The sequence below is a fragment of the Phocoena sinus genome, chromosome 7, assembly GCF_008692025.1.
Source record: "Phocoena sinus isolate mPhoSin1 chromosome 7, mPhoSin1.pri, whole genome shotgun sequence".
NCBI classification, from domain to species: Eukaryota; Metazoa; Chordata; class Mammalia; order Artiodactyla; family Phocoenidae; genus Phocoena; species Phocoena sinus.
Window position 1 is genome coordinate 38,647,906 of NC_045769.1, and position 27,266 is coordinate 38,675,171.

Sequence of the window (27,266 nt, forward strand, 5' to 3'; positions counted from 1 at the left end):
CACAGCACCACCAGGTAATATGACAATGCTAAATCAAAATTTTGTTATCTATAGCTATCTATATTGTTCCAGATCATGATTTTTATCCACAGTAGATACAAATATGTAGAACAAAGAACAATGTTATAATGGTATTTTGCTCTGTTGAGTGGAAATCCAATTATTTCCCCCTTGACTCCTATCATTTTTTTAATCCTGTCCTCTGTCTCTTTCTTATTTCTTTAAATAAAACATTTCATCCTAGAAGTCTTTATCCTTTTCTTAGAAATTCTCATTACTTACTTATATTATTCCCAAGAAATGTTAAATCTGAGATCAATAATTTAAACATTTGACAGTTTTGATGCAAAAACATATTGTCATTCAGCAAATGTACATAGTACTTTATATTCAAAAGGTATTCTTCGTCCTTGTGAACGAGTCTAACTCTCTAGGAGAAAACCAACATGTAACCCAAGAGATTAAATTTTTTGCCTGGTCTTAATAGCAAGAGACGCACAAACAGAATCAAGAATCTGAATTGCAAGGCTGAGTTTATGTTGCCTTTCATTTTGCAGCAATGGAGACTGAACTGGTGAAAAAAGGGTAATCAGGGTGAAAATCCTTACTTTGTTTTTGATGATCTATTCTCTGTTTCCTTGGAAACAGAGCTGGCAGCCACAGAGTTGCTGGCATTATGTTTTCTTTTTAAGCTTTGAAGCATCAAAGAAGAAGGTGAGGTTTTATGACTGTAATTCATAGAATCTGAGTTATTGTCAAGTAAATTAAAAACAGGGCTTCCCTGGTGGCACAGTGGTTGAGAGTCTGCCTGCCAATGCAGGGGACACGGGTTCGTGCCCCGGTCGGGGAAGATCCCACATGCCGCGGAGCGGCTGCGCCCGTGAGCCATGGCCGCTGAGCCTGCGCGTCCGGAGCCTGTGCTCCGCAACGGGAGAGGCCACAACAGTGAGAGGCCCGCGTACCGAAAAAACAAACAAACAAACAAACAAAAAATACAAATATTATTGAATGCCTATTACATATAAGGTACTAGGGGGTAAAAACTAACACGTTTGAGAAAAAGTTTTAAACCAACTGAGGGGAATAAATCTTAGTTTCTAAGAGCCAATCTATTATATACATATTTTTTAAGAAAAAGAGGAAATAAAGCTTATTTAAAAACCTATAGTGTGGGGGTGGGATAGGGAGGGTGGGAGGGAGGGAGATGCAAGAGGGAAGAGATATGGGAACATATGTATATATATAACTGATTCACTTTGTTATAAAGCAGAAACTAACACACCATTGTAAAGCAATTATAGTCCAAAAAAGATGTTAAAAAAAAAACCTATAGTGTGAGTGTATACATTGAGATCAGTATAATTTATTGAAATTAATTTTAGAAAGAAAATATATTCCCACACCAAACAGCATGATTCTTTCTTCCTGTATTCAAAACTAGATAATACGGGGGTGGTTACCATGTGTTGAGATGAGAGTTTTTGCCTCCTGTAAATAAAACAGACAAAAGCCAAGGGGAGCTTAAGCAAATCTAAAAGGTTTCCTAAAAAACTGATATATTAATGAATTTATTAAATATTTCAGTTGACAGGTGATTGTCAAATAATTATAATATGGTCATTTCCTTTATGAAAGTTGCATGAATTTAAGTTTAAAAAGCCATACCTTTAAAAACCCTGACTGAGATGAGAAGAGTTACAGGCAATAGTTGCAGGGAGGATTTTTCTTTTTATTTTAATAAAAACTAATGCAAATCAAAACTACAAAGAGATATCACATCTGTCAGAATGGCTATTATCAAAAAGACAACAAACAAGTATTGGTGAGGTTGTGGTACTGTTGGTAGGAATGTAAATTGGTGCAACCACTATGGAAAACAGTATAGAGGTTCCTCAAAAAATAAAAATAGAACCACCCTATGATCTGGCAATTCCACTCCTGGGTATTTATCCAAAGAAAACAAAAACACGAATTTAAAAATTTATATGTACCCCTATGATCATTGCACCATTATTTACAGTAGCCAAGATATGGAAGCAACCCAAGTTCCCATCAATAGATGAATGGATAAAGAAGTTGTGATACACACACACACACACACACACACGTATGTGTGTGTGTGTGTGTGTATATATATATATATGTAATGGAATATTACTCAACTATAAAAAAGAATGAAATCTTGCCATTTGCAACAACATGGATGGACCTGGAGGATATTATGCTAAGTGAAATAAGTCAGACAGAGAAAGACAAATACTGTATGATTTCATTTATATGGAATCTAAAAAAGCAAAACAAATGAACAAACATAACAAAACACAGAATCACAAATACAGAGAACAAACAAGTGGTTGCCAGAGGGGAGGTGGGGTGCAAGGATAAGAGAAATAGGTGAGGGGGATTAAGAGGTACAAACTTCCAGTTACAAAATAAATGAGCCACAGGTATGAAATGTACAGTGTGGGGAATATAGTCAATAATAACATAATGTCTTTGTATGGTAGAGATGGTAACTAGACTTATCGTGGTGATCATCTTGAAATGTATAGAAATATCAAATCACTATGTTGTACATCAGGAACTAACATAGTGTTGTAGATCAATTATACTTCAAAAACAAACACACAGAAGAAGAGACCAGATTTGTGGTTACCAGAGGCTGGGGTACAGGAAAGGGGAATTGGACAAAAGTAGTCAAAAGGTATAAACTTCCAGTTATAAATAAGTACTAGCGATATAACATATAACATGATAAATATAATGAACACTGCTGTATGTTACCTATGAAAGTTGTTAAGAGGGTAAATCCTAAAAGTTCTCATCACAAGGAAAAACACTTTTTTCTATTTAATTTTGTATCTATATGAGATGATGGATGTTCACTAAACTTATTGTGGAAATCATTTCATGATATATGTAATTATGGGGTACACCTTAAACTTAAAATTGCTGTGTCAATTATATCTCAATAAAACTGGAAGAAAAAATAAAGTTAATAAGATCTAAGCATACTTATATGTTTCAGGGGAGAGAGAAAAGAATTAGAGAGATTGACAGAGACTTTAACCTGATAGAACTAATTTCCTGAAGAGAAAGGAAGGAATGGGAACTAAAACACAACTAGAGGGATTTGCTTTTGATGTCCTCTAACGACATCGTAATAATATTAATGCTTACTATGTGCCAAGCATTGTTCCAAGCACTTCAGATGTATTAACTGAATTAGGACTGGATGGAGATAATGAACCTGGAAATGAAGAGTTGAAAGAATGTGCACCTGAAAATCAAAATTATCACTGTGAATATGAATATGAAGATAAAATTATGTACTGATAATCTGCTAAAAGAGAAAGAAAAGATGGTGTAGGCAGCCTAAAAAGAGGTGGTTTGAGGACTAGGAGAGGGAGTTGACCAGAAACATATAAAAGTATTTCTGAACAGTAATTCAAGTGACTGTGTCATTTTCTCCAGCAGTGCTCAGATACACTGGTGTCAGAGCTCGGAGCCAGACTATATTGACCCAGGGTTGGACGTTTATAAGCAGAGTAGGATTGAAAGACAAGAGTTCAGGAAGTCGACAGCACTGGCAGAGGGTGGTTAAGTGATGCTCTGGGTTAGGTTAGACATGAAATGAAGTGAAGCCAGGAGGGGGATAATAATAGGAAAAAAGAAAGTAAAAAGGTAGTGATAGAACAATTACAAACATAGAGTCCATTGAGTCTCTCTCCTACTCCTTTCTGAGTGTACCATCAAGGCAGCAGGTTACCACAACTCATGAAAGCCACCAGAACAGTAAGCTCTGTCATCTTCAGGTTCAGGGGTTTCTCCACGGAGCAGAGTCCTCAGGAAGGATAAAAACCTTGCTTCTCAAAGTGCACTTGACTGACCAGCATCACTAACATCACTCAGGAGATGGTCAGAAATGCAGAATCTTGGGTCCCACTCCCAAACTGAATCAGAATCTGCTTTTTAAAACAGAATCTCCAAGTGCCTCATATGTACATTAAGTTTAAGAAACACTGGGATAAACAGATGAGAATGTAGCTTCACCCTTGGTTTATTTGTGCTGAGTGTGATACGCTAGGGGAAACAAGGCGCAAACACCCTGCCTATGATGTTCTTGAGATCCCAGACTATTGAGTATTCCCTTTTTAATGTATAATTTAAATCCTGTCTCAAATGACTCCTTATGCCCTGCACAAACTCCTCCCTAATTCCACCCTGGACCCCAGGTGCTCTCATATCTGAACATCACAGTATCCTATGAGATAAACTATAAGCTTCCTTTTATTTTTAAAATTATTTGATTTTATGTATCAGTCAAATTTCCTGTGCACAGAAAAATTACTAGAAAATCAGCCCAAGGGAAATGAAATTCAGTCAGTGCCAAAAATAATCCTCAGAAGAACTCGGCAGTTAGCTACACACACGCACACACCCCATCTGCTGTTGGGTCAGCTTTAGAGGGTGCTACCGTGTCTTTCTCACTCCTAACAGACACTGTTTTGAAGCTGCTATATGTGATTGTGAATGGTTTTTGAGCTGCTTTTTACCCCCTTTTTGTGCAACACCAAACCGAAATTCATCTAAATGAATTAAGTCACTTGAGGGAGTCTGAGTGGCAGCTTGAGCGAATTTGCCTCCACATGTTAATGTGGAACCAGTTTCCAAAGAGGTGGAGGAGATTCTGAGGAGTAAGGCAAGTCAGCGATAAACGGATCACGCAGTACCTATCGGGAGCATCAGTGTTAATGAAAAATTTGGTAACGTTAAAGACTAACGATGCTTTTTGTGATTCAGGCTTTCATCTTATACCAAGACCAGAATCTCGTCGACCTGCTGGTGGTTTTTAAAGAGTCCGTGCTTTTAAGCGCTGTTACCTACTCGGCCGGCGTCGGCGGTCAGAGGGGGAGAAAAAGCCATTTGTTCCCTGTTTAAGCTAACTGGTCCAGAGAGCTGTGAATGTGCTCCACCACCGCTGGGAGAAGCGAAATCGCGGAGGCCTGAGGCGTTTCAAAATGGAACGGTTAGGGTTTTTAAGCTGCGCAGGAGAGGTGTTCGCGACGTGACAGCTGATGGCCTCCGGGCTCTGATGTCCCCCTTCCCGGTTGGCTCACCGTCATTAATCGCCTCCTCGTCTCCAGGTTAGCGCCCCCGACGCCCACCCCCAGCCCTTCCCACTCCTCGCTTGCAGAACCCCGCGCTCCGCCCATCCTTCGCTAGTACCCCCCGCCCCCCACTGCTTCTTCTTTCCCTCCAGCCAGCCTCTCATTGCCCTTTCCTCCCCTTTCTCCTTTTCCTTTTCCTCGCGCCCTTCCCCCTCTCCCCTCACCCTCCAACCCAGCCCACTTCGGTTTCTCCCTTCTCGGCCCTCTCATTCGCGCTCCCCCAGCAAACGCCGCCTCCCCCTCTGCAGGCGGGAGGTGAGCAGAGAGGCTACGCGCAGGCGCACTGCGCGGAGCCCGCGGGCTGGCCGTTCATCCGCGCAGGCGCGCGGCGCTTGGGCTTAGCTCCCGGGCTGGAAGCCGGGCGTTCTTCGGCTCCCTGAGTCAGGGCTAGGGGTCCCGCGGCGGCGGCGGCGGCACCATGTTCCTCCACTCCGTCAATCTCTGGAACCTGGCGTTTTATGCCCTCATGGTCTTCATGGCGACCCTGGGGCTGTGGGACGTCTTCTTCGGCTTTGAGGAAAACAAGTGTAGTATGAGCTACATGTTTGAGTATCCGGAGTATCAGGTGAGGTTTCGCCCTCCCTTCGCTGGGCGCTCCGAGGCTCGGGCCCCTCCAGCCTGGCCCTTCTGTGTGTTTCCCCTGCGTCGGTTCCCCGCGCCTCTCCTGCCCCCTTAGCCCAATCTTGTCCCCGCTTGCTTCGCCCCGGAAGACTCCGCAGCCCCCCGCGGCCCCTTTCTCCTGCCCTTTGTGTCCTCTCTTCACGGTGGGGTGTTTGATAGATGGTTCCCCGAGCATGCTTCCCGACCCCCTCGAGGTTGCTGCCCGGTTCTTTCGCGGTCCCAAATCCCCAAGCACAGGCTCATCAGAAGGGCCGGGCCCAACGCCCCTCATCCCCAGAGACTCAGCTCCAGTCCCTCTCCCCAAACCCAGACCCCATCCTCCCCGCCTCCCTGCCTTAACAGGTGCCCCGGGCACTCCTTTGCTTCCCACGCGCCGAAATTCTTCCCCTCCCGCCCAGGTGTTTGCGCGTCAGCTCTCGCTTTTCTAGAAAGGAACCGAGCTTCTGCAGAGCGTGTACTGGCTACACAGTTCCCAGGGTTGCCTTAGAGACTTAAGGGGTTTACGTCTGAAAGGCTAACCTGATGAGTAAATAAATGGGGAACTAGCACAGTTCTCTCCTGTGAAGGTTTTGCGGAGCCCTCTTGTTTTGTAGGTCGTGGGTCGGTGCGTGTGCATGCATCCTGTGTTGATGCGTGTCGTCCCTTACCAGTTGCATACAAAATCTATTTCATGGTGTTATTTTTGTTTTCTCAACTGTGTTTGCAATTGAAGAGAGACCCGGCCCTTCTTTCTCTTCCTCTCTCCGCCCCCACCTCTTTCGTTCCATTTTGGATATTTTCAGTAACAGTTGCTTTATCAGTTCAGCATAGTAGACGCTAGAATTTCATTCATGACCAGCTGTAAAAAGAGATGGTGACAAATTGCACAACCGTCCAAAGAAATTTCTTCCGAATGATTCTTTTCTTTATAAATGCATCTCCTAATTATGGACTATGTATTGTAATGATAACTCCCTACCTTAGAAGTATGTGTACTATAATACATATTGATACAATGCATTTAAAACCATAGCAGATTTATTATTTGAGGTGAAGGATGCATATCCTGATTGTTTCCGTGTACAGGTCATTACGAAGGAGCATATTATTTGATTTTCCTGCTATTATTTAGATCTTAAAACTACTTAAGGTTTAAATTGCTGAACAACATCCTTTCCCATGGGCAAAATTCGAATTTAGATTTCATTTGTTTTGAGATCTTTACCTTGGTTTTGCATCAGTGCTTATAAGGAAGTGGAAGCATTTGATACCAGATGCTATTGAAGGAGCACATTTTAACATGTTACAGTTGTCTTTTAATTTCTAAATGAATATGCTGGTTTATGTTTATCAGAGGCCACATATAGTTAAATATATGGGCTTTTAGTTTAGATTTTTAAAAAAACTGAAAATAGAGCCCTTATAATCTCCTTTCATTTTTCTATGGTTTAATAATTAGGAAACTCTCAGGAGATTGAAGTAGGTCATTTTAGTTTTGTACTGCATTGAAGAGTTTGGTTAAAATAAAATCATTTTGGAACAATACAGTACTAATTCCCGTTTATTTTTGGATTACCCACAATTATTGAAACTATTTTAATATTTGCAGTAGTAGAAATCACTTAGTGTTGGGAACAAAGCATATGGACCTCACAGATACATTTCGTGCCTCATAAAATTGACTGGAAAGACAGAGAAAATTAGTGTAGCTAATGCAAAAGAGCTATTTGGGTTTTTTGGTGTTGTTAGGTAGTCTTATTTAGTTATTTTTGCTGTTTTGAGGTTTTACACTTCTGTTAATAATACGTTAGCACAGTAATATTACAGTGGCAGGAGTTTTTGATACACATTTTCAGTAAATTTTTATTTTTATGCTGTAAAAAGTGTTTATTCACTACAGTATTTGTCTTTGACTCTTAGTCTTTTTATTGTGCACACTAGGTTGAGTTATTTTACAAATACAGTTAAAAGCTGCCTACAGAAATGATTCATTTTGAATATAATGTGAGCTTTCTGGATAATTGGGCTCAGCCAATTAAGAACCAATGGTTTGTTAAAAGCGTTCTAAACATATTTTTTATATTGCTTTTAATTATATTTTATAGTAAGCTCTAATTGTTCACAGGTTGATATTCAGCATATGGGATGTCCTGGTTGTTGGGTTTTCTTCTCTTTCTTGATGCTTTTCTTCTTTTTTACTGCTCATTTGCATATTCTTTAGCAGAATTTTAGAGGCACTTGAAAGGTTAGTTGAAACATGCTCAATTTTATTCTCCATTTTAAAAATAAAATGTGGGACAGGAATTTGAAACTCTGAAAAAATTGTTTGAATTTTAAATTGTTTGAGTATCTTTATTAATCCTCTACCTTTAGTTTTCCTAGACTCACTTATTCAGAGTTAATTGAACATCTCACACACCTACCAAGCAAAATACACACTATCCTTTAAAGCTTCTTGCCTTATTATGACAGCAAGGCAGAGCTTGTATTTGGTAGCAAACAGTTTTAGGCAAATTGTAGAATTCGATAAGAAAACATCTGTGTTGTGTTTTTTCATGCAACAGTTTGTTTGGCTCTCTTTAGATATGTGACCTGACAATTGCCCTCTGAAAGGAAATGTTGATATTGGGAAATATGATTCATATATTTTGTTATTAAGTGTAATGTTTATTTAGCATATAATTTATTTCATGACTTCTCTGTGTAGATATATTCTAGATCCTGGGTATGGGTGAGAGGGAATTAGAGATGAATCACACCTTGTGCCTTTAAATTTATGTTTTTAAAATATAATGGGAAAAAAATATATATATATAATGGGGGAGACAGGAGTGAAATGGATAAGTAAAATATAATGTGTTAAATGTTATAATTTCACTGTAAGAGAGTGTGTACGAGGCTCTTCACAGAAGAGAGCAGCCGTGTTCGTCTTGGGTAGTCAAAGGCTATCGAGAAGAGGTTGTGCACTGGGCAGTGGAGGGTATGTATACAGTTCACAAGGTGCAGAAACAAGAAAATTGCAGGAATAAAGAACAGCATTTGTGAAGGTGGGAATACCAGGATACATTCCATAAGTAGTATTTATAGTATGTTATCATTTATATAAAAAGGAGAAATAACCTAAAACAAATTTGCCTGTATTTGTATATATGTAAAATATTGGTATTTCTGGAAGCACAAACATTGCTAACATTGGTTACCTTCTGGGTAAGGAACTGGATGGCTAACGAACCAGGGGTAGGAGAGCCTTTTCAGTATATACTGTGTTGAATCTTGAATTTTGGAACATATTAAAAAATGTAAAATGTGGCATGTATAAATTATAAGGAAATAGGTAAGAATAATTAGAGTGAGGTTTTTTTTTATCATCACAAGTAACCATTTATTACATGTGATTCATTCTTGAAATTACAATTGTTCTCTATATCCCTGGCTTTTCTTTTTTTTTCTTTTTTAAACATCTTTATTGGGGTATAATTGCTTTACAATGGTGTGTTAGTTTCTGCTTTATAACAAAGTGAGTCAGCTATACATATACATATGTTCCCATATGTCTTCCCTCTTGCGTCTCCCTCCCTCCCACTCTCCCCATCCCACCCCTCCAGGCTGTCCCAAATCCCCGAGCTAATATCCCTGTGCCTTGCGGCTGCTTCCCCACAGCTATCTACCTTACTACGTTTGTTAGTGTGTATATGTCCATGACTCTCTCTCGCCCTGTCAAAACTCACCCTTCCCCCTCCCCATATCCTCAAGTCCGTTCTCCAGTAGGTCTGCGTCTTTATTCCTGTCTTACCCCTAGGTTCTTCATGACATTTTTTTCCCTTAAATTCCATATATATGTGTTAGCATACGGTATTTGTCTTTTTCTTTCTGACTCACTTCACTCTGTATGACAGACTCTAGTTCTATCCATCTCATTACAAATAGCTCAACTTCATTTCTTTTTAAGGCTGAGTAATATTCCATTGTGTATATGTGCCACATCTTCTTTATCCATTCATCCGATGATGGGCGCTTAGGTTGTTTCCATCTCCGGGCTATGGTAAATAGAGCTGCAATGAACATTTTGGTACATGACTCTTTTTGAATTATGGTTTTCTCAGGGTATATGCCCAGTAGTGGGATTGCTGGGTCATATGGTAGTTCTATTTGTAGCTTTTTAAGGAACCTCCATACTGTTCTCCATAGTGGCTGTACCAATTCACATTCCTACCAGCAGTGCAAGAGTGTTCCCTTTTCCCACACCCTCTCCAGTATTTACTGTTTCTAGACTTTTTGATGATGGCCATTCTGACTGGTGTGAGATGATATCTCATTGTAGTTTTGATTTGCATTTCTCTAATGATTAATGATGTTGAGCATTCTTTCATGTGTTTGTTGGCATTCTGTGTATCTTCTTTGGAGAAATGTCTATTTAGGTCTTCTGCCCATTTTTGGATTGGGTTGTTTGTTTTTTTGTTATTGAACTGCATGAGCTGCTTGTAAATTTTGGAGATTAATACTTTGTCAGTTGCTTCATTTGCAAATATTTTCTCCCATTCTGAGGGTTGTCTTTTGGTCTTGTTTATGGTTTCCTTTGCTGTGCAAAAGCTTTGAAGTTTCATTAGGTCCCATTTGTTTATTTTTATTTCCATTTCTCTAGGAAGTGGGTCAAAAAGGATATTGCTTTGATTTATGTCATAGAGTGTTCTGCCTATGTTTTCCTCTAAGAGTTTGATAGTTTGTGGCCTTACATTTAGGTCTTTAATCCATTTTGAGCTTATTTTTGTGTGTGGTGTTAGGGAGTTTTCTAATCTCATACTTTTACATGTACCTGTCCAGTTTTCCCAGCACCACTTATTAAAGAGTCTGTCCTTTCTCCATTGTACATTTGTGCCTCCTTTATCAAAGATAAGGTGACCATATGTGCGTGGGTTTATCTCTAGGCTTTCTATGCTGTTCCATTGATCTATATTTCTGTTTTTGTGCCAGTACCATACTGTCTTGATTACTGTAGCTTTGTAGTATAGTCTGAAGTCAGGGAGCCTGATTCCTCCAGCTCCGTTTTTCGTTCTCAAGATTGCTTTGGTTATTTGGGGTCTTTTATGTTTCCATACAAATTGTGAAATTTTTTGCTCTAGTTCTGTGAAAAATGCCAGTGGTAGTTTCATAGGGATTGCATTGAATCTGTAGATTGCTTTGGGTAGTAGAGTCATTTTCACAATGTTGATTCTTCCCATCCAAGAACATGGTATATCTCTCCATCTATTTGTATCATCTTTAATTTCTTTCATCAGTGTCTTATAATTTTCTGCATATAGGTCTTTTGTCTCCTTAGGTAGGTTTATTCCTAGATATTTTATTCTTTTTGTTGCAGTGGTAAATGGGAGTGTTCTCTTGATTTCACTTTCAGATTTTTCATCATTAATGTATAGGAATGCCAGAGATTTCTGTGCATTAATTTTGTATCCTGCTACTTTACCAAATTCATTGATTAGCTCTAGTAGTTTTGTGGTAGCATCTTTAGGATTCTCTATGTGTAGTATCATGTCATCTGCAAACAGTGACAGCTTTACTTCTTCTTTTCCCATTTGCATTCCTTTTATTTCCTTTTCTTCTCTGAATGCTGTGGCTAAAATTTCCAAAACTATGTTAAATAAGAGTGGTAAGAGTGGGCCACCTTGTCTTGTTCCTGATCTTAGTGGAAATGCTTTCAGTTTTTCACCATTGAGGACATTGTTGGCTGTGGGTTTGTCATATATGGCCTTTATTATGTTGAGGAAAGTTCCCTCTATGCCTACTTTCGGGAGGGTTTTTATCATAAATGGGTGTTGAATTTTGTCGAAAGCTTTCTCTGCATCTATTGAGATGACCATATGGTTTTTCTCCTTCAGATTGTTAATATGGTGTTTCACATTAATTGATTTGCATATATTGAAGAATCCTTGCATTCCTGGAATAAACCCCACCTGATCATGATGTATGATCCTCATAATGTGCTGTTGGCTTCTGTTTGCTAGTATTTTGTTGAGGATTTTTGCATCTATGTTCATCAGTGATATTGGCCTGTAGTTTTCTTTCTTTGTGACATCCTTGTCTGGTTTTGGTATCAGGGTGATGGTGGCCTCGTAGAATGAGTTTGGGAGTGTTCCTCCCTCTGCTATATTTTGGAAGAGTTTGAGAAAGATAGGTGGTAGCTCTTCTCTAAATGTTTGATAGAATTCACCTGTGAAGCCATCTGGTCCTGGGCTTTTGTTTGTTGGAAGATTTTAAATCACAGTTTCAATTTCAGTGCTTGTGATTGGTCTGTTCATCTTTTCTATTTCTTCCTGATTCAGTCTTGGAAGGTTGTGCATTTCTAAGAATTTGTCCATTTCTTCCACGTTGTCCATTTTTTTGGCATGGAGTTGCTTGTAGTAATCTCTCATGATCTTTTGTATTTTTGCAGTGTCAGTTGTTACTTCTCCTTTTTCATTTCTAGTTCTATTGATTTGAGTCTTCTCCCTTTTTTCCTGATGAGTCTGGCTAATGGTTTATCAATTTTGTTTATCTTCTCAAAGAACCAGCTTTTAGTTTTATTGATCTTTGCTGTTGTTTCCTTCATTTCTTTTTCATTTATTTCTGATCTGGTCTTTATGATTTCTTTCCTCCTGCTAACTTTGGGGGTTTTTTGTTCTTCTTTTTCTAATTGCTTTAGGTGCAAAATTAGGTTGTTTATTCAAGATGTTTCCTGTTTCTTAAGGTAGGATTGTATTGCTATAAACTTCCCTCATAGAACTGCTTTTGCTGCACCCCATAGGTTTTGTGTCGTCGTGTCTCCATTGTCATTTGTTTCTAGGTATTTTTTGATTTCCTCTTTGATTTCTTCAGTGATCACTTCGTTATTAAGTAGTGTATTGTTTAGCCTCCATGTGTTTGTATTTTTTACAGATCTTTTCCTGTAATTGATACCTAGTCTCATAACATTGTGGTCAGAAAAGATACTTGATACAATTTCAGTTTTCTTAAATTTACCAAGGCTTAATTTGTGACCCAAGATATGATCTATCCTGGAGAATGTTCCGTGAGCACTTGAGAAAAATGTGTATTCTGTTGTTTTTGGATGGAATGTCCTATAAATATCAATTAAGTCCATCTTGTTTAATGTATCATTAAAGCTTGTGTTTCTTTATTTATTTTCATTTTGGATGATCTGTCCATTGGTGAAAGTGGGGTGTTAAAGTCCCCTACTATGAATGTGTTACTGTTGATTTCCCCTTTTATGGCTATTAGTATTTGCCTTATGTATTGAGGTGCTCCTGTGTTGGGTGCATAAATATTTACAAGTGTTATATCTTCTTCTTGGATCGATCCCTTGATCATTATGTAGTGTCCTTCTTTGTCTCTTCTAATAGTCTTTATTTTAAAGTCTATTTATGAGAATTGCTACTCCAGCTTTCTTTTGGTTTCCATTTGCATGGCGTATCTTTTTCCATCCCCTCACTTTCAGTCTGTATGTGTCTCTAGGTCTGAAGTGGGTCTCTTGTAGACAGCATATATATGGGTCTTGTTTTTGTATCCATTCAGCCAGTCTGTTTGTTTTGGTGGAAGCATTTAATCCATGTACATTTAAGGTAATTATCGATATGTATGTTCCTATTCCCATTTTCTTACTTGTTTTGTTTGTTATTGTAGGTCTTTTCCTTCTCTTGTGTTTCTTGCCTAGAGAAGGTCCTTTAGCATTTGTTGTAAAGCTAGTTTGTTGGTGCTGAACTCTCTCAGCTTTTGCTTGTCTGTAAAGGTTTTAATTTCTCCATCAAATCTGAATGAGATCCTTGCTGGGTAGAGTAATCTTGGTTGTAGGTTTTTCTCCTTCATCACTTGAAATATGTCCTGCAAGTCTCTTCTGGCTTGCACAGTTTCTGCTGAAAGGTCAGCTGTTAACCTTATGGGGATTCCCTTGTGTGTTATTTGTTGTTTTCCCCTTGCTGCTTTTAATATGTTTTCTTTGTATTTAATTTTTGACAGTTTGATTAATATGTGTCCCAGCGTGTTTCTCCTTGGGTTTATCCTGTACGGGACTTGCTGCGCCTCCTGGACTTGGGTGGCTATTTCCTTTCCCATATTAGGGAATTTTTCAACTATAATCTCTTCAAATATTTTCTCAGTCCCTTTTTCTCTTCTTCTTCTGGAACCCCTGTGATTCGAATGTTGGTGCATTTAATGTTGTCCCAGAGGTCTCTGAGACTGTCCTCAGTTCTTTTCATTCTTTTTTCTTTATTCTGCTCTGCAGTAGTTATTTCCACTATTTTATCTTCCAGGTCACTTATCCGGTCTTCTGCCTCAGTTATTCTGCTATTGATCCCATCTAGAGTATTTTTCATTTCATTTATTGTGTTGTTCATTGTTGCTTGTTTCATCTTTAGTTCTTCTCAGTCCTTGTTAAATGTTTCTTGCATTTTCTCTATTCTACTTCCAAGATTTTGGATCATCTTTACTATCATTATTCTTAATTTTTTTTCAGGCAGACTGCCTATTTCCTCTTCATTTGTTGGGTCTGGTGGGTTTTTATCTTGCTCCTTCATCTGCTGTGTGTTTTCCTGTCTTCTCAATTTGCTTGTCTTACTATGTTTGGGATCTCCTTTCTGCAGGCTGCAGGTTCGTAGTTCCCGTTGTTTTTGTGTCTGTCCCCCGTAGCTAAAGTTGGTTCAGTGGGTTGTGTAGGCTTCCTGGTGGAGGGGACTAGTGCCTGTGTTCTGATGGGTGAGGCTGGATCTTGTCTTTCATGTGGGCAGGTCCATGTCTGGTGGTGTGTTTGGGGGTGTCTGTGGACTTATGATTTTAGGCAGCCTCTCTGCTAATGGGTGGGGTTGTGTTCCTGTCTTGCTAGTTGTTTGGCCCAGGGTGTCCAGCTCTGTAGCTTGCTGGTCGTTGAGTGAAGCTGGCTGCTGGTGTTGAGATGGAGATTCCTGGGATATTTTCACCGTTTGATATTACGTGGAGCTGCGAGGTCTCTTGTGGACCAGTGCCCTGAAGTTGGCTCTCCCACCTCAGAGGCACAGCACTGACTCCTGGCTGCAGCACCAATAGCCTTTCATCCACACGGCTCAGAATAAAAGGGAGAAAAAGTAGAAAGAAAGAAAGAGAGAAAGGGAGAAAGAGAGGAAGGGAGGAAGGGAGGAAGAGAGGAAGGAAGAAGATAAAATAAAGTAAGATAAAATAAAATAATTAAAATAAATAATTATTTAGAAAAAAATTTTTTAAGAAGTAAAATTAAAAAAAAACTGAAAAAAACGGACGGATAGAACCCTAGGACAAATGGTGAATGCAAAGCTATACAGACAGAATCTCACACAGAAGCATCCACATACACACTCACAAAAAGAGGAAAAGGGGAAAAAATAATAAATCTTGCTCTCAAAGTCCACCTCCTTAATTTGGGATGATTGGTTGTCTATTCAGGCATTCCACCGATGCAGGGTACATCAAGTTGATTGTGGAGATTTAATCCGCCGCTCCTGAGGCTGCTGGGAGAGATTTCCCTTTCTCTTTTTTGTTCGCACAGTTCCCGGGGCTCAGCTTTGGATTTGGCCCCGCCTCTGCGTGTAGGTCGCTGGAGGGCGTCAGTTCTTCGCTCAGACAGGACGGGGTTAAAGGAGCCGCTGATTTGGGGGCTCTGGCTCACTCAGGCCCGGGGCAGGGAGGGGCACGATGCGGGGCGAGCCTGCGGCGGCAGAGGCCGGCATGACATTGCACCAGCCTGAGACGCGCCGTGCGTTCTCCCGGGGAAGTTGTCCCTGGATCCCGGGACCCTGGCAGTGGTGGGCTGCACAGCCTCCCCAGAAGGGAGGTGTGGATAGTGACCTGTGACCGCACACAGGCTTCCTCTTGGTGGCAGCGGTAGCAGCCTTACTGTCTCATGCCCGTCTCTGGGGTCTGTGCTGTTAGCCGTGGCTCGCACCCGTCTCGAGCTCCTTTAAGCAGCGCTCTGAATCCCCTCTCCTTGCGCGCCAGGAAGCAGAGGGAAGAAAAAGTCTCTTGCCTCTTCGGCAGGTCCAGACTTTTTCCCGGACTCCCTCCCGGCTAGCCGTGGTGCACTAACCCCTTCAGGCTGTGTTCACACCGCCAGTCCTCTCCCTGCGTTCAGACCAAAGCCCGAGACTCAGTTCCCAGCCCCGCCCGCCCTGGCGGGTGAGCACACAAGCCTCTCGGGCTGGTGAGTGCTGGTTGGCACGGATCCTCTGTGCGGGAATCTCTCCGCTTTGCCCTCCGCACCCCGGTTGCTGTGCTCTCTTCCACGGCTCTGAAGCTTCCCCCCTCCGCCACCCGCAGTCTCCGCCCTCGAAGGGGCTTCCTAGTGTGTGGAAACCTTTCCTCCTTCACAGCTCCCTCCCACTGGTGCAGGTCCCGTCCCTATTCTTTTGTCTCTGTTTGTTCTTTTTTCTTTTGCCCTACCCAGGTACGTGGGGAGTTTCTTGCCTTTTGGGAGGTCTGAGGTGTTCTGCCAGCGTTCAGTAGGTGTTCTGTAGGAGTTGTTCCACGTGTAGATGTATTTCTGATGTATCTGTGGGGATGAAGGTGATCTCCGCGTCTTACTCTTCCGCCATCTTCCCCGCTGTCTGATGACTTCATATTTTTAAATGTACATTGTCTCAACTATGAAATTGCCTTTATAATAGTAGATTATGAAATATATCAAGTAACATTCTTTTGCTTGTTTTTCTGTCTCCAGAGAATTAAATATTTCTTTTTCTGTATATTTGATAGTTCCTGTTCTTCTGAGTTAATTTTCAAGGAGTTCAAAACTTTTTTAGTTACTGTCCTAAAAAGAATAGTGATCTAATACGCATGTACTGCTGTATCAAATGGTGTACTAAATTGAGAGGAGTTAGGATAACTGTTCCCTTTTTCTCTCATATTTTTTTTGCTTAATTTGTACCTAAAGAAAAAATATTATATCATTTTTATTTTTGATTATTTACTATGCATAATTAATATTGGGACTAATTTGAGTTGAAGTCCGTGTACACATATAAAGCAAATAGTGGGGTTGGTATCTCTGTATTTTGAATATTTGAGGAGATAAAGTTGCTAGTATCTTAAACAATAAGGTCACAATCTCTAAAGATGTTTTCATGGTGTTATTGGCACAGATTGTTTATGGTACTATCCTGAAAGGAATATTCAGGAATTTGCATGAATGATCAGAATTATGCTTTCTAGAACAGTGATTGTTTTCAGTAGTCATTATCCATTTACAATTTTCAAAATTCATTCAGTAGTTAAAATTTTTACCAAGCACGTGTACATTACTGCTAGATCATTAAATCTGTTGATGTCTACTTAAATAAAATCTACTGTTTAATGTAACTGGTTTCATTTTTAACAGTCTCCATCCCTTCGGGGGAAAAAAGGAGAAGAAGAGCTTATACTTTACTCCCAGTTTTATAGATGCCTACCTTTTGTGGATGACATTAAGACTTCATTTGCATTTTGCCGAAAGAAATGTTATGTGAATTACTGGCTCATTTGGTATACAGTAATATGAATTGCAGAGTAGTTTTAGGCTTGCTGATAAACCATGCACCAACTCCATGAAAACTGAAACAGATGCTAATTCACTGGAACGTTCATGGTGAGAAGAGTGTACATGTCTCAACCAAGACATGGCTGTAGGGTTCAGATTAATTTGTTAAGCACATTGTAGGTCAAGCATATTAAGTTGAGAGGTCAGAAAGCTGCATTATAAAACAAACTTACTTTCCTTTGAATGATGTAACAGCTTGGAGTATATAGTTAGGCCTGAGTGAAAGGAGAGAGACATTACAAAACAGTTTAAAATAGCAAAAAAGAATTCATTTGATAATGGAAAGCTTTTATCATTTCTAAGTATAATTGATAACTGATACTAAATTAAATGCATTTTCAATTATGTTAACATGGAACTTGCTGACATAAACCAGTGTTTTTCTCTTGCCGGTAGCTATTCTGAGTAATTTGTATTTATTAGAATTTCAAGTAGTCCCATTTTATGCTTTCTTGAAGACTACATGGTTTAAAGCTCACATAACTCAAGATTGAGTCTTCATATGTGTAAACTAAAAGTAGAACTTGTGCATTAAGTGTAGTTTTATCATCAGTAATATTTTTATATTGTACTATTTCAAATTCAGAATTGGGTACGGTGAGACTGAATTGTATTAGTAAAACTGATCAAAGTGACGTTGCTTTTTTTTTTTCTATAGAAAATAGAACTTCCAAAGAAACTGGCAAAACGCTATCCTGCCTATGAATTATATCTTTATGGAGAAGGATCCTATGCTGAAGAACACAAGGTTCTCCCTTTAACGGGTATTCCTGTTCTCTTTCTTCCCGGTAATGCTGGAAGTTATAAGCAAGGTAAGTCTCAAAAGTAAATTTTGAAAGCTGTGAAATTCAGTTGAAGAATTTATCAGACATGTACTCTGTGTTAGGTATTATGCTAGGTATACTGGGAGACACAAATATATGACATTTTGTCTGAGAGAGGTACATGTGAGAAGTACACAAAAAAGAATAGCTGCAAGCCACTTTGCAAAGAGTAAGTAGGAGAAGATAAGATGGAGTGGAAGGATAAATAGATGATATAGGGATTCAGGAATCAGCAGAAGAAAGAGGTTTAGGTTAGAAGTGGAGGGTACAGAAAACAGAACCTAAAGCATTGATTAGAGAAGTAAGTCAGTGGTTTATGTTATTGCTGAACAAGAGAGGAGACTGGTTTCTTTGTTTTGGAGCTATTTAAATTAGATCTAGAAATAATACTGAGGGAAACACAGAAAGGTGAGGATAGGGAAGTTATGTGTACAGATTCCAAATTGAAATATAGCAGTTATTTTTGGCCTAACAGTCAGGCAATCTAGAAGTAATTTCAGCTAAAACCTGCTCTTTTTTTGTTGTTATTAAATGGTGTATTCTTTTGTATAATGAGAATAGAATTATTTCAACATTTAGTATAATTACTTACATTTTATCTATTTAGCTAGCAAATATTTATGGGGTACCTACCGTGAGCCAGGCAGTATTCTACATATTCTAGATATTAGTATGCCAGTAATATTAAAAGTTAGAAAGAAAAATAAACCAGAGTAAGGGATAAAGGATAAACAGGGTCTGGAGGTGGCTAGTTTAGATGAAGTGGCCAGGGAAGGCCAGTATGAGGAGATGACATTTTGAGCGGAGGCTTGAATGTAGCAAGGGACTGAGGTATGTGACTATTTGGGGAAGACCCGGAGGCAGGAACGTGCTTGGTGCGTTCAAGGCCACTGAGACTAGAGAAAGTGAAAAGAGATGAGGATGGAAAAGTAGCCATAGGCTATGTCATAAAAGCTGTGGAAGAGACTTAGAATTTTGATCTAAGTGTGATGGGAAACTATTGGAGGGTTTGGGTAGGAAATGATATACTCTGATTTTTTAATTTAATCATTGTGTTTGAAATATAACACATATACAGAGAAATGCATAGAATATGGCTATTAGGTTAAAAATGATTATAAAGTGAGTACCCATGGAACCAAAACCCAAGTCAAGAAGTAGAAGGTTGCCAGCACCCTGGAAGCCTCCTGTGTGCCCCTTCCTGATCAAAACTCCCTCCCTTCCTAACTTTAAGGTAGTCATTTTCTTGACTTTCTTTATAGTTTTAGCATCTAAGTATGCATCGCTAATATAGTCTACTTGTTTGGGGCTATTTTTAAACGTTGCACTATAAATATAATCACTCAGTACGCACTGTTCTGTGTCTGGCTTCTTCCACTTAACATCGGGTTTTTGTTTTTTTATCTAGTAAAAATAACTTTTACTGTTTTTATTATCATCTTAGATTTTTTTAAAATTGAAGTATATTTGATTTACAATGTTGTGTTAGTTTCAGTTGTACAGCAAAGTGATTCAGTTCTCTCTCTATATATATATATACATATATATATGCACGCATATGTATATTAGTGCTTTCTAGGAATTAGGAGAAGAGGAATGAGGAGTAACTGCTAATGAGTACAGGGTTTTCTTTCTGGGGTGATTAAAAAATGTCTAAAGTTAGATTGCAGAAATGGTTGACTATACAAAATATCATTGAATTGTACACTTTATACAATTAGTTGTATAGTATGTGAGTTATATATGTTAAAAAAAAAAAGGAGTGCTAAACAGCTATTTTGTTTGCTAAACCCAAAACCTAGAGAGTACAAATGCAGGAAATGAGAAATGCATTTGAAATTAAGAGACCAGCAACTTAAAAAAAAAGTTGTACATATATGTGGACTACTTTATCAAAACCTAAAACGGTGGAAGCAGAGAGACCATTTAGGAAACTCTTAGAGTAGTTCAGCCAAGAGATGATGGTGCTTGGATTAGGAAGGTGGTGGTGGAAATGGTGAGAAGCCTTGATTGGGGATATATTTAGCAGGTAGAGGATGACAAGATTTACTAATGATTGGATGTCATGTGTAAGAAAAAGAGACAAATTATGCATGAGTACTTACACCACTGTGATGAGCTGTAATGAGCAGACGTTTCTTGTAGGAATTTTCTCATTCTTAAAATCCTGAAGTGTGACAAAATTCCTATTTCTTATTCTTCAAGGAATCCTTCCCTCCCTTTTAGCTATTGTTGCTCCTACTGAAGGGGAAGCAGGTAGAGAATGAATGAACCATTCACGTTATACTTAACTTAAAAAAATTTACAGGACAAGACACACAATTGCTAAGTTGGTTTGTTTTTCTAAACTGCTGTTGTTAAGGATGTCACCCTGAAATAGGTTGTATTCAGAATGTGGGATAAAGTTATTTGTTAAGAGACTTTGAAGCAAGAATAGATGAAACTTTAAAAATTTTTGTTTAATGTGCACTTCACCTTTTTCCTCTGCAGTTCGTTCTATCGGCTCTATTGCACTTAGAAAAGCTGAAGACATTGACTTCAAGTACCACTTTGACTTCTTTAGTGTGAATTTCAATGAAGAACTGGTGGCACTATATGGTGGAAGTCTTCAGAAGCAGACCAAGTTTGTGCATGAATGCATTAAAACAATTCTCAAGCTCTATAAGGTACAAGATAATCATACAAATCAATAGTGATCAACCTATTGGTTTTTTTTTTTTTTTTTGGTTAAAGGGACTCAGCATATTTTAAATTATTTATTTGTTCGTATGGAAGTTGAAGCAAAGGTAGCACAAAGGTTTTTTTGTGTGGGACTCTGTCGTTTTGAACTCAGTGGTGGGTTTTGAAGTTCAAATTCAATTTACAAGAAATCTTGTGAATTTTGGAAAAAAAATTTTTTTTACTTTATGTATAAATTAGGAGTGCAGTGCATTTCCTAAAGCCATTAGTATGGATTTCTGCTTCTAGTTTTGGCTAAATAACTGGTACTGGAGTAGACTACTTCCATATGTAAGCAACTATAAAACTAGCCAAGGTATCTGAAGCACATGTTTTCAGGTGTTGGACAACCAAGTGGTAAAGGACTGTGACCACTGAAAGAGGGGAAACATGTGAGGTGAGCTCCGTGAGTGCCCAGCTTTCTGCCTGGAAGCATTTTCCAGACCATGGGGTAAATTTTTAGAGGTCAAGAACAGCAAATTGATATCACTAAGCTGAAGAAGGCAGAGATTGGAATTTGGGACTACTGAAATGGCTAGATTTGTGGTCAGGTAGGAGAAAGAAGAGAACTAGGCAGAGACGGGAGCTCTAGAAATTTGAATCTTTCAGTCTTTGAGTGCTATGCTACGTAGGCACAGGGCAAGAGGCTACAAGGCAGTAGCATACCAAGGAGGAAGTGGTGGGGTATGTCTACTTCAGGTGCAAGGAATAAGGGGGAATATATGTCCCTAGAGAAATTTAAAAGAGCAGTACAACAGACTCAAATTCATCTGTGCCAGCAATTCTAAACAGCGTCAGGGATAATTCTACTACCTACTAGGATATGTCATTTCCTCCCTTGGTATACCATTGTGCAAGTCCTGGCAAAAACAGCTCATGGGGAATTGTGGGTTGAATTGAGATTTGAAAGGCCACTTGGTGCCCAGGAGTTCTGATCAGCTAGTTAGAAAGACTTATCTGAACATTGGGCATTCATTTGAGACCCAAGAAAGGACACGATTTAAGAATAGAGCTACTCTAGCCCTAAAGTAAGAGCTACTCTAGGATCCACCTTAAGAATGCTTCCATATAAGCCTCAAAAACATCAAAGTTAAGGATTTAGAATAAAAGATGCAAACAACAAGGGAACAGATGAGGGAGCTCAGTAGAGACATGGAAACTATTAAAAAAGAAAAAGAACGGACTTCCGTGGTGGCGCAGTCGTTTGGAGTCTGCCTGCCAATGCAGGGGACATGGGTTCAAACACTGGTCAGGGAAGATCCCACATGCCATGGAGCAACTAGGCCCGTGTACCACTGCTACTGAAGCCCGTGCCCCTAGAGCCCATGCTCCACGATGAGAAGCCCACACACTGCAACAAAGAGTAGCCCTGCTTGCCACAACTAGAAAAGGCCTGCATGCAGCAACGAAGACCCAACGCAGCTATAAATAAATAAATAACGAATAAAAAGGAAAAATTGAGAACTGAAACAATAAAACAGAAATGAAAAATTCAGTACATAGGCTTTAAGCAGGTTGAACACTGCAGAACAAGAGATCATTGAATTTGAAGACAGGACAGTTAAAAACTATCAAAAATATGAAGCACAGAGGATAAAAGGATGGAAAGGACAGAGCCTCAGGAATCTGTGGTACAATACTAAGTAGGCTAACACATACATAACTGGAACCCCAGAAGAAGAAGAGAGAGAAATATAAGAGGAAAAAATATTCAAAGAACTTGGGCGTCCCTGGTGGCGCAGTGCTTGAGAGTCTGCCTGCCAATGCACGGGACACGGGTTCGAGCCCTGGTCTAGGAAGATCCCATGTGCCGCGGAGCAACTAGGCCCGTGAGCCACAACTACTGAGCCTGCGCGTCTGGAGCCTGTGCTCCGCAACAAGAGAGGCCGCGACAGTGAGAGGCCCACACACCGCGATGAAGAGTGGCCCCCGCTTGCCGCAACTAGAGAAAGCCCTAGCACAGAAACAAAGACCCAACACAGCCAAAAATAAATAAATAAATTTATTAAAAAAAGAAATAATATTCAAAGAACTAAAGGCCCCAAATTTACAATTCTGATTAAAATTTTCAACCGACAGATCAAGAAGGTCAATGAATGTCAAGCAGGATAAACACAGAATCACACCCAAGTTTATCCTAGTCAAATTGTTCAAAACCAAAGTAAAGAGAAAATCTTAAAAGCAGCCAGAGAAAAAAAGACTCTTTACCTATAGGTAAAACAATAAAAATTATCGCTGGTCTCCATCAGAAATAATGAAAGCCCAAAACAGTAGAACAGCATCTTAAAGGTTTTTGGAGGATGATGGGGTGGGAGGGGACTCTCAACTTAAAACTATATCTAGCAAAAATGAGGACAAAATAAAGGCATTTTCAGAGTAACGAAAACTGGCAGTTTTGTGATTAGTAGAAGGAAAGAGGGAAATTAAAAATTCCCGTTAGGTGAACGGCACAGTAATAATTGCTACAGACAAGATTCATCATGGGTGCTAAAATCAGTAGGTGAAGGTTTGAGGAGGAAAAGGATATTCACATGGTTTCACAGTATCTTTTCTAAAATATTTATTACCTACAAAGGGAAAGAACTTCACAATAAGAAACCTGGTAGACATCATCTTAACCAAGATTAACATTACCAGTAATAAGACATATTGATATCATGAATCTCCTGACATGCTGCACCATAGTTTCTGTGGCATTATTGTCAGAAATGCATAACCTCATTCTAATCATGGGAAAACTTCAGACAAACCGAAATCGAGAGACATGCTATAAAATAACTAACCAGTACTCTTCAAAAGCATCAAGGTCATAAAAAATGAGGAAAGACTGAAGAACTGTCACAGATTAGAGGAGACTAAGGAGAAATAACAATAAATGCAAGGTGGGATGCTGGATGGAACCCTGAAATAGAAAAAGTACATTAGTGGGAAAACTGGTAAAACTTAGATTAGGTCTGCAGTCAATTCTGTTGCTGCACCAATGTTAATTTCTTGTTTTTGATAATTGTAGTATGGTTATATTAAATGTTAACATTGCGGAAAACTGCGTGAGAGGTATATGGGAACTCTCTGTGCTATTTTTCCAACTTTTCTCTAATTGGTTCATAATTAAAAGGTTAAAAAGTTTATTTTCAGTAATGAATTCCTTATGAGGTTTATAATTTATTTAGAAGGAAAATATATACTAATGGTGAAAAGGATGGGAAGAGGAGTAAATAGAATTATTCCACTGCTGTAAGAAGTATAATATTAATTCTGGTAGATAAGTTAAGGCTGTATATTGTAATTTCTAGAGTAACAACAACAAAAAAGCAAATGTAGCTAAAGAGCAAATGGAGGAGAAATACAGGTATACATCAGAGATATTGTGGGTTTGGTTCCAGACTGCTGCAATAAAGCAGATAAGACCTAAATATAAGGCCAGACACTATAAAACTCTTAGAGGAAAACATAGGAAGAACACTCTTTGACATAAATCACAGCAAGATCCTTTTTGACCCACCTTCTAGAGAAATGGAAATTTAAAAAATGAACAAATGGGACTTAATGAAACTTAAAAGCTTTTGCACAGCAAAAGAAACCATAAACAAGACAAAAAGACAACCCTCAGAATGGGAGAAGATATTTGTAAACGAAGCAGCTGACAAAGGATTAGTCTCCAAAATATACAAGCAGCTCATGCAGCTCAATATCAAAAAAACAAAAAACCCAATCCAAAAATGGGCAGAAGATCTAAATCGACATTTTCCAAAGAAGACATACAGATGGACAACAAACACATGAAATGATCTCAGCATCACTAATCATTAGAGAAATGCAAATCAAAACTACAATGAGGTATCATCCCACACCGGTCAGAATGGCCATCATCAAAAAACTCTAGAAACAGTAAATACTGGAGAGGGTGTGGAGAAAAGGGAACACTCTTGCACTGCTGGTGGGAATGTGAATTGGTACAGCCACTATGGAGAACAGTATGGAGGTTCCTTAAAAAACTACAAATAGAACTACCATATGACCCAGCAATCCCACTACTGGGCATATATCCTGAGAAAACCATAATTCAAAAAGAGTCATGTACCAAAATGTTCATTGCAGCTCTGTTTACAATAGCCCAGAGATGGAAACAACCTAAGTGCCCATCATTGGATGAATGGATAAAGAAGATGTGGCACATATATACAATGGAATATTACTCAGCCATAAAAAACGAAATTGAGCTATTTGTAATGAGGTGGATAGACCTAGAGTCTGTCATACAGAGTGAAGTAAGTCAGAAAGAGAAAGACACATGCCATATGCTAACACATGTATATGGAATCTAAGAAAAAAAAAATGTCATGAAGAACCTAGGGGTAAGACAGGAATAAAGACACAGACCTACTGGAGAACGGACTTGAGGATATGGGGAGGGGGAAGGGTGAGCTGTGACAAAGCAAGAGAGAGGCATGGATATATATACACTACCAAACGTAAGGTAGATAGCTAGTGGGAAGCAGCTGCATAGCACAGGGATATCAGCTCAGTGCTTTGTGACCGCCTGGAGGGGTGGGATAGGGAGGGTGGGAGGGAGGGAGTCGCAAGAGGGAAGAGATATGGGAACATATGTATATGTATAACTGATTCACTTTGTTATAAAGCAGAAACTAACACACCATTGTAAAGCAATTATACCCCAATAAAAATGTTAAAAAAAAACCAAACTTATTTTAAAAATAAAATATGTAATTGTCAGTGAATAGATGTTGTGGAACGCTGACTTCCTTTTAAACCCAGGCACACAATAGAGAAATAATTTGATGAGATAGGATATATCAATATGATGAGGTTGTATATTGCTGTGGCAGTTGTAACTGTTCTGGCTTTTTTGTGCTCTTTCCATTTTCAAATAAATGATTTGACTTTCTATATCCTATGAAATCTAATATTCTGGTATACACCAAATATAATTACACCTCTTACATACAATATAACAAATGGTAAAAACATGATTTGCTAGACCAACTGTTCTGATTTTGGTTCAGAAAACCAAAGCCTAGCTGTTAAAAATGTTTGCAAAACACAAAATATGTATACACTAATTACAAATATATGAAAATGTATTTCTGTATCTTATTATGGGAGGTTATATAAATAGTTTAATTTTCTTTTTTCTATGAAATTGCTCATATGTAGAGAGAAGTGTATAGTATATTTATTATGATATTAATCCTTAATCATGCCTTGGTGATTTTTTAAATAGGGTCAAGAATTTGCTCCAAAAAGTGTGGCGATAATTGGTCATTCTATGGGTGGCCTTGTTGCAAGAGCATTGCTTACATTGAAAAATTTTAAGCAGGATCTGATAAATCTTCTTATTACACAAGCAACACCTCATGTTGCTCCTGTGATGCCATTAGATCGTTTCATTACAGGTGAGTACTGTTACATAAACACTAACTGACCTCCCCATTGTTGTTTAGGATTAAACAGATCCTTGCAGCTCCTACTCCCTTTAGAGTATACTACAGGTTTATCCATGTGTGAAGCAGCTTAGGTTTAAATCAGCACCTCCAATTCTGAGCATCTCTTTTAGTGACTTTCAACTTAGGCTCATAACTGAAACTGCTGTTAATTTTCTCTCCCTTTTGCATCTTAACATGGAAAACATGTGTCTTATAACCCCTAGGCACCTGAGCTTCATTTTAGTTATTCTTGAGGATGACTCTTGGTCTCTTAAAGTATGTTTATACTTCCTTTTTTTTTTTAACTCCTCTGGGTACTTCATTCAAAATAACCTTATATTTAAGTAAAATAGTAGAAATGCCTTGTTTGTTTTTAATAAGTAGGTCTGCTAACACTTTATATGATGAGGTAAGGTAATCTTTATAGAGCTCTTATTATATTTTGGATATTGTGGTAAGAACTTTACATGATTATTGTATCATTTGATCCTTATGGCAGTTCTTTGAGGTAGGTACCATTGTTATTGCCATGTTCATGGACAGAAAAAAGAGGCCAAGATAAAGTTCTTGCCCAAAGTCACATGGCAAGAAAATAGTGGAGCTGGTATTTGACTCCAGCAAGCTTGTTTCTGGGCCTGTGCTTTTAACATTTATGTATGCTGCCTCTGAATTGAGTTACATTACGATAACAGAGGAAATAAAATTATGGATAATACTGTAATGTTGCAGAGAATTTTGAGTGAACAGTAGGAGTTTATGATTGTTGTCATCTAATTAAATAGTGATAGTGTCACAGAATAAGAATTAAATGCCTACTATCTCAACTTTTTATTAAAGAAAGTCAAGTATTATCTTCACTGCTTTTTGGAATGCTGTATGTGTAGAAGAAAATCTTTAGAAAGAAATAATTATTTTTCCTAATCAGTAAATTTACATAACTTCTTACCCTATAAAAATTTGCATT

General features: G+C 38.7%; 1 protein-coding gene across 4 annotated transcripts in view; it reads left to right on the forward strand.

Annotated features, from left to right (window-relative positions):
* The first annotated feature begins 5,443 nt into the window (after positions 1-5,443).
* The window catches only part of PGAP1 (post-GPI attachment to proteins inositol deacylase 1), a 92,146-nt gene continuing 70,323 nt past the window's right edge, over positions 5,444-27,266 (forward strand). The window contains exons 1-4 of one of the 4 annotated variants that reach the window (XM_032637422.1): positions 5,444-5,736; positions 17,975-18,128; positions 20,631-20,806; positions 26,101-26,272. In XM_032637422.1, the coding sequence (XP_032493313.1) occupies positions 5,590-5,736; positions 17,975-18,128; positions 20,631-20,806; positions 26,101-26,272 (649 nt within the window). In that variant the 5' untranslated portion in view covers positions 5,444-5,589. The remainder of the gene's footprint in view (positions 5,737-17,974; positions 18,129-20,630; positions 20,807-26,100; positions 26,273-27,266) is intronic. The other 3 variants (XM_032637421.1, XM_032637420.1, XM_032637423.1) reach the window with 3 other exon arrangements.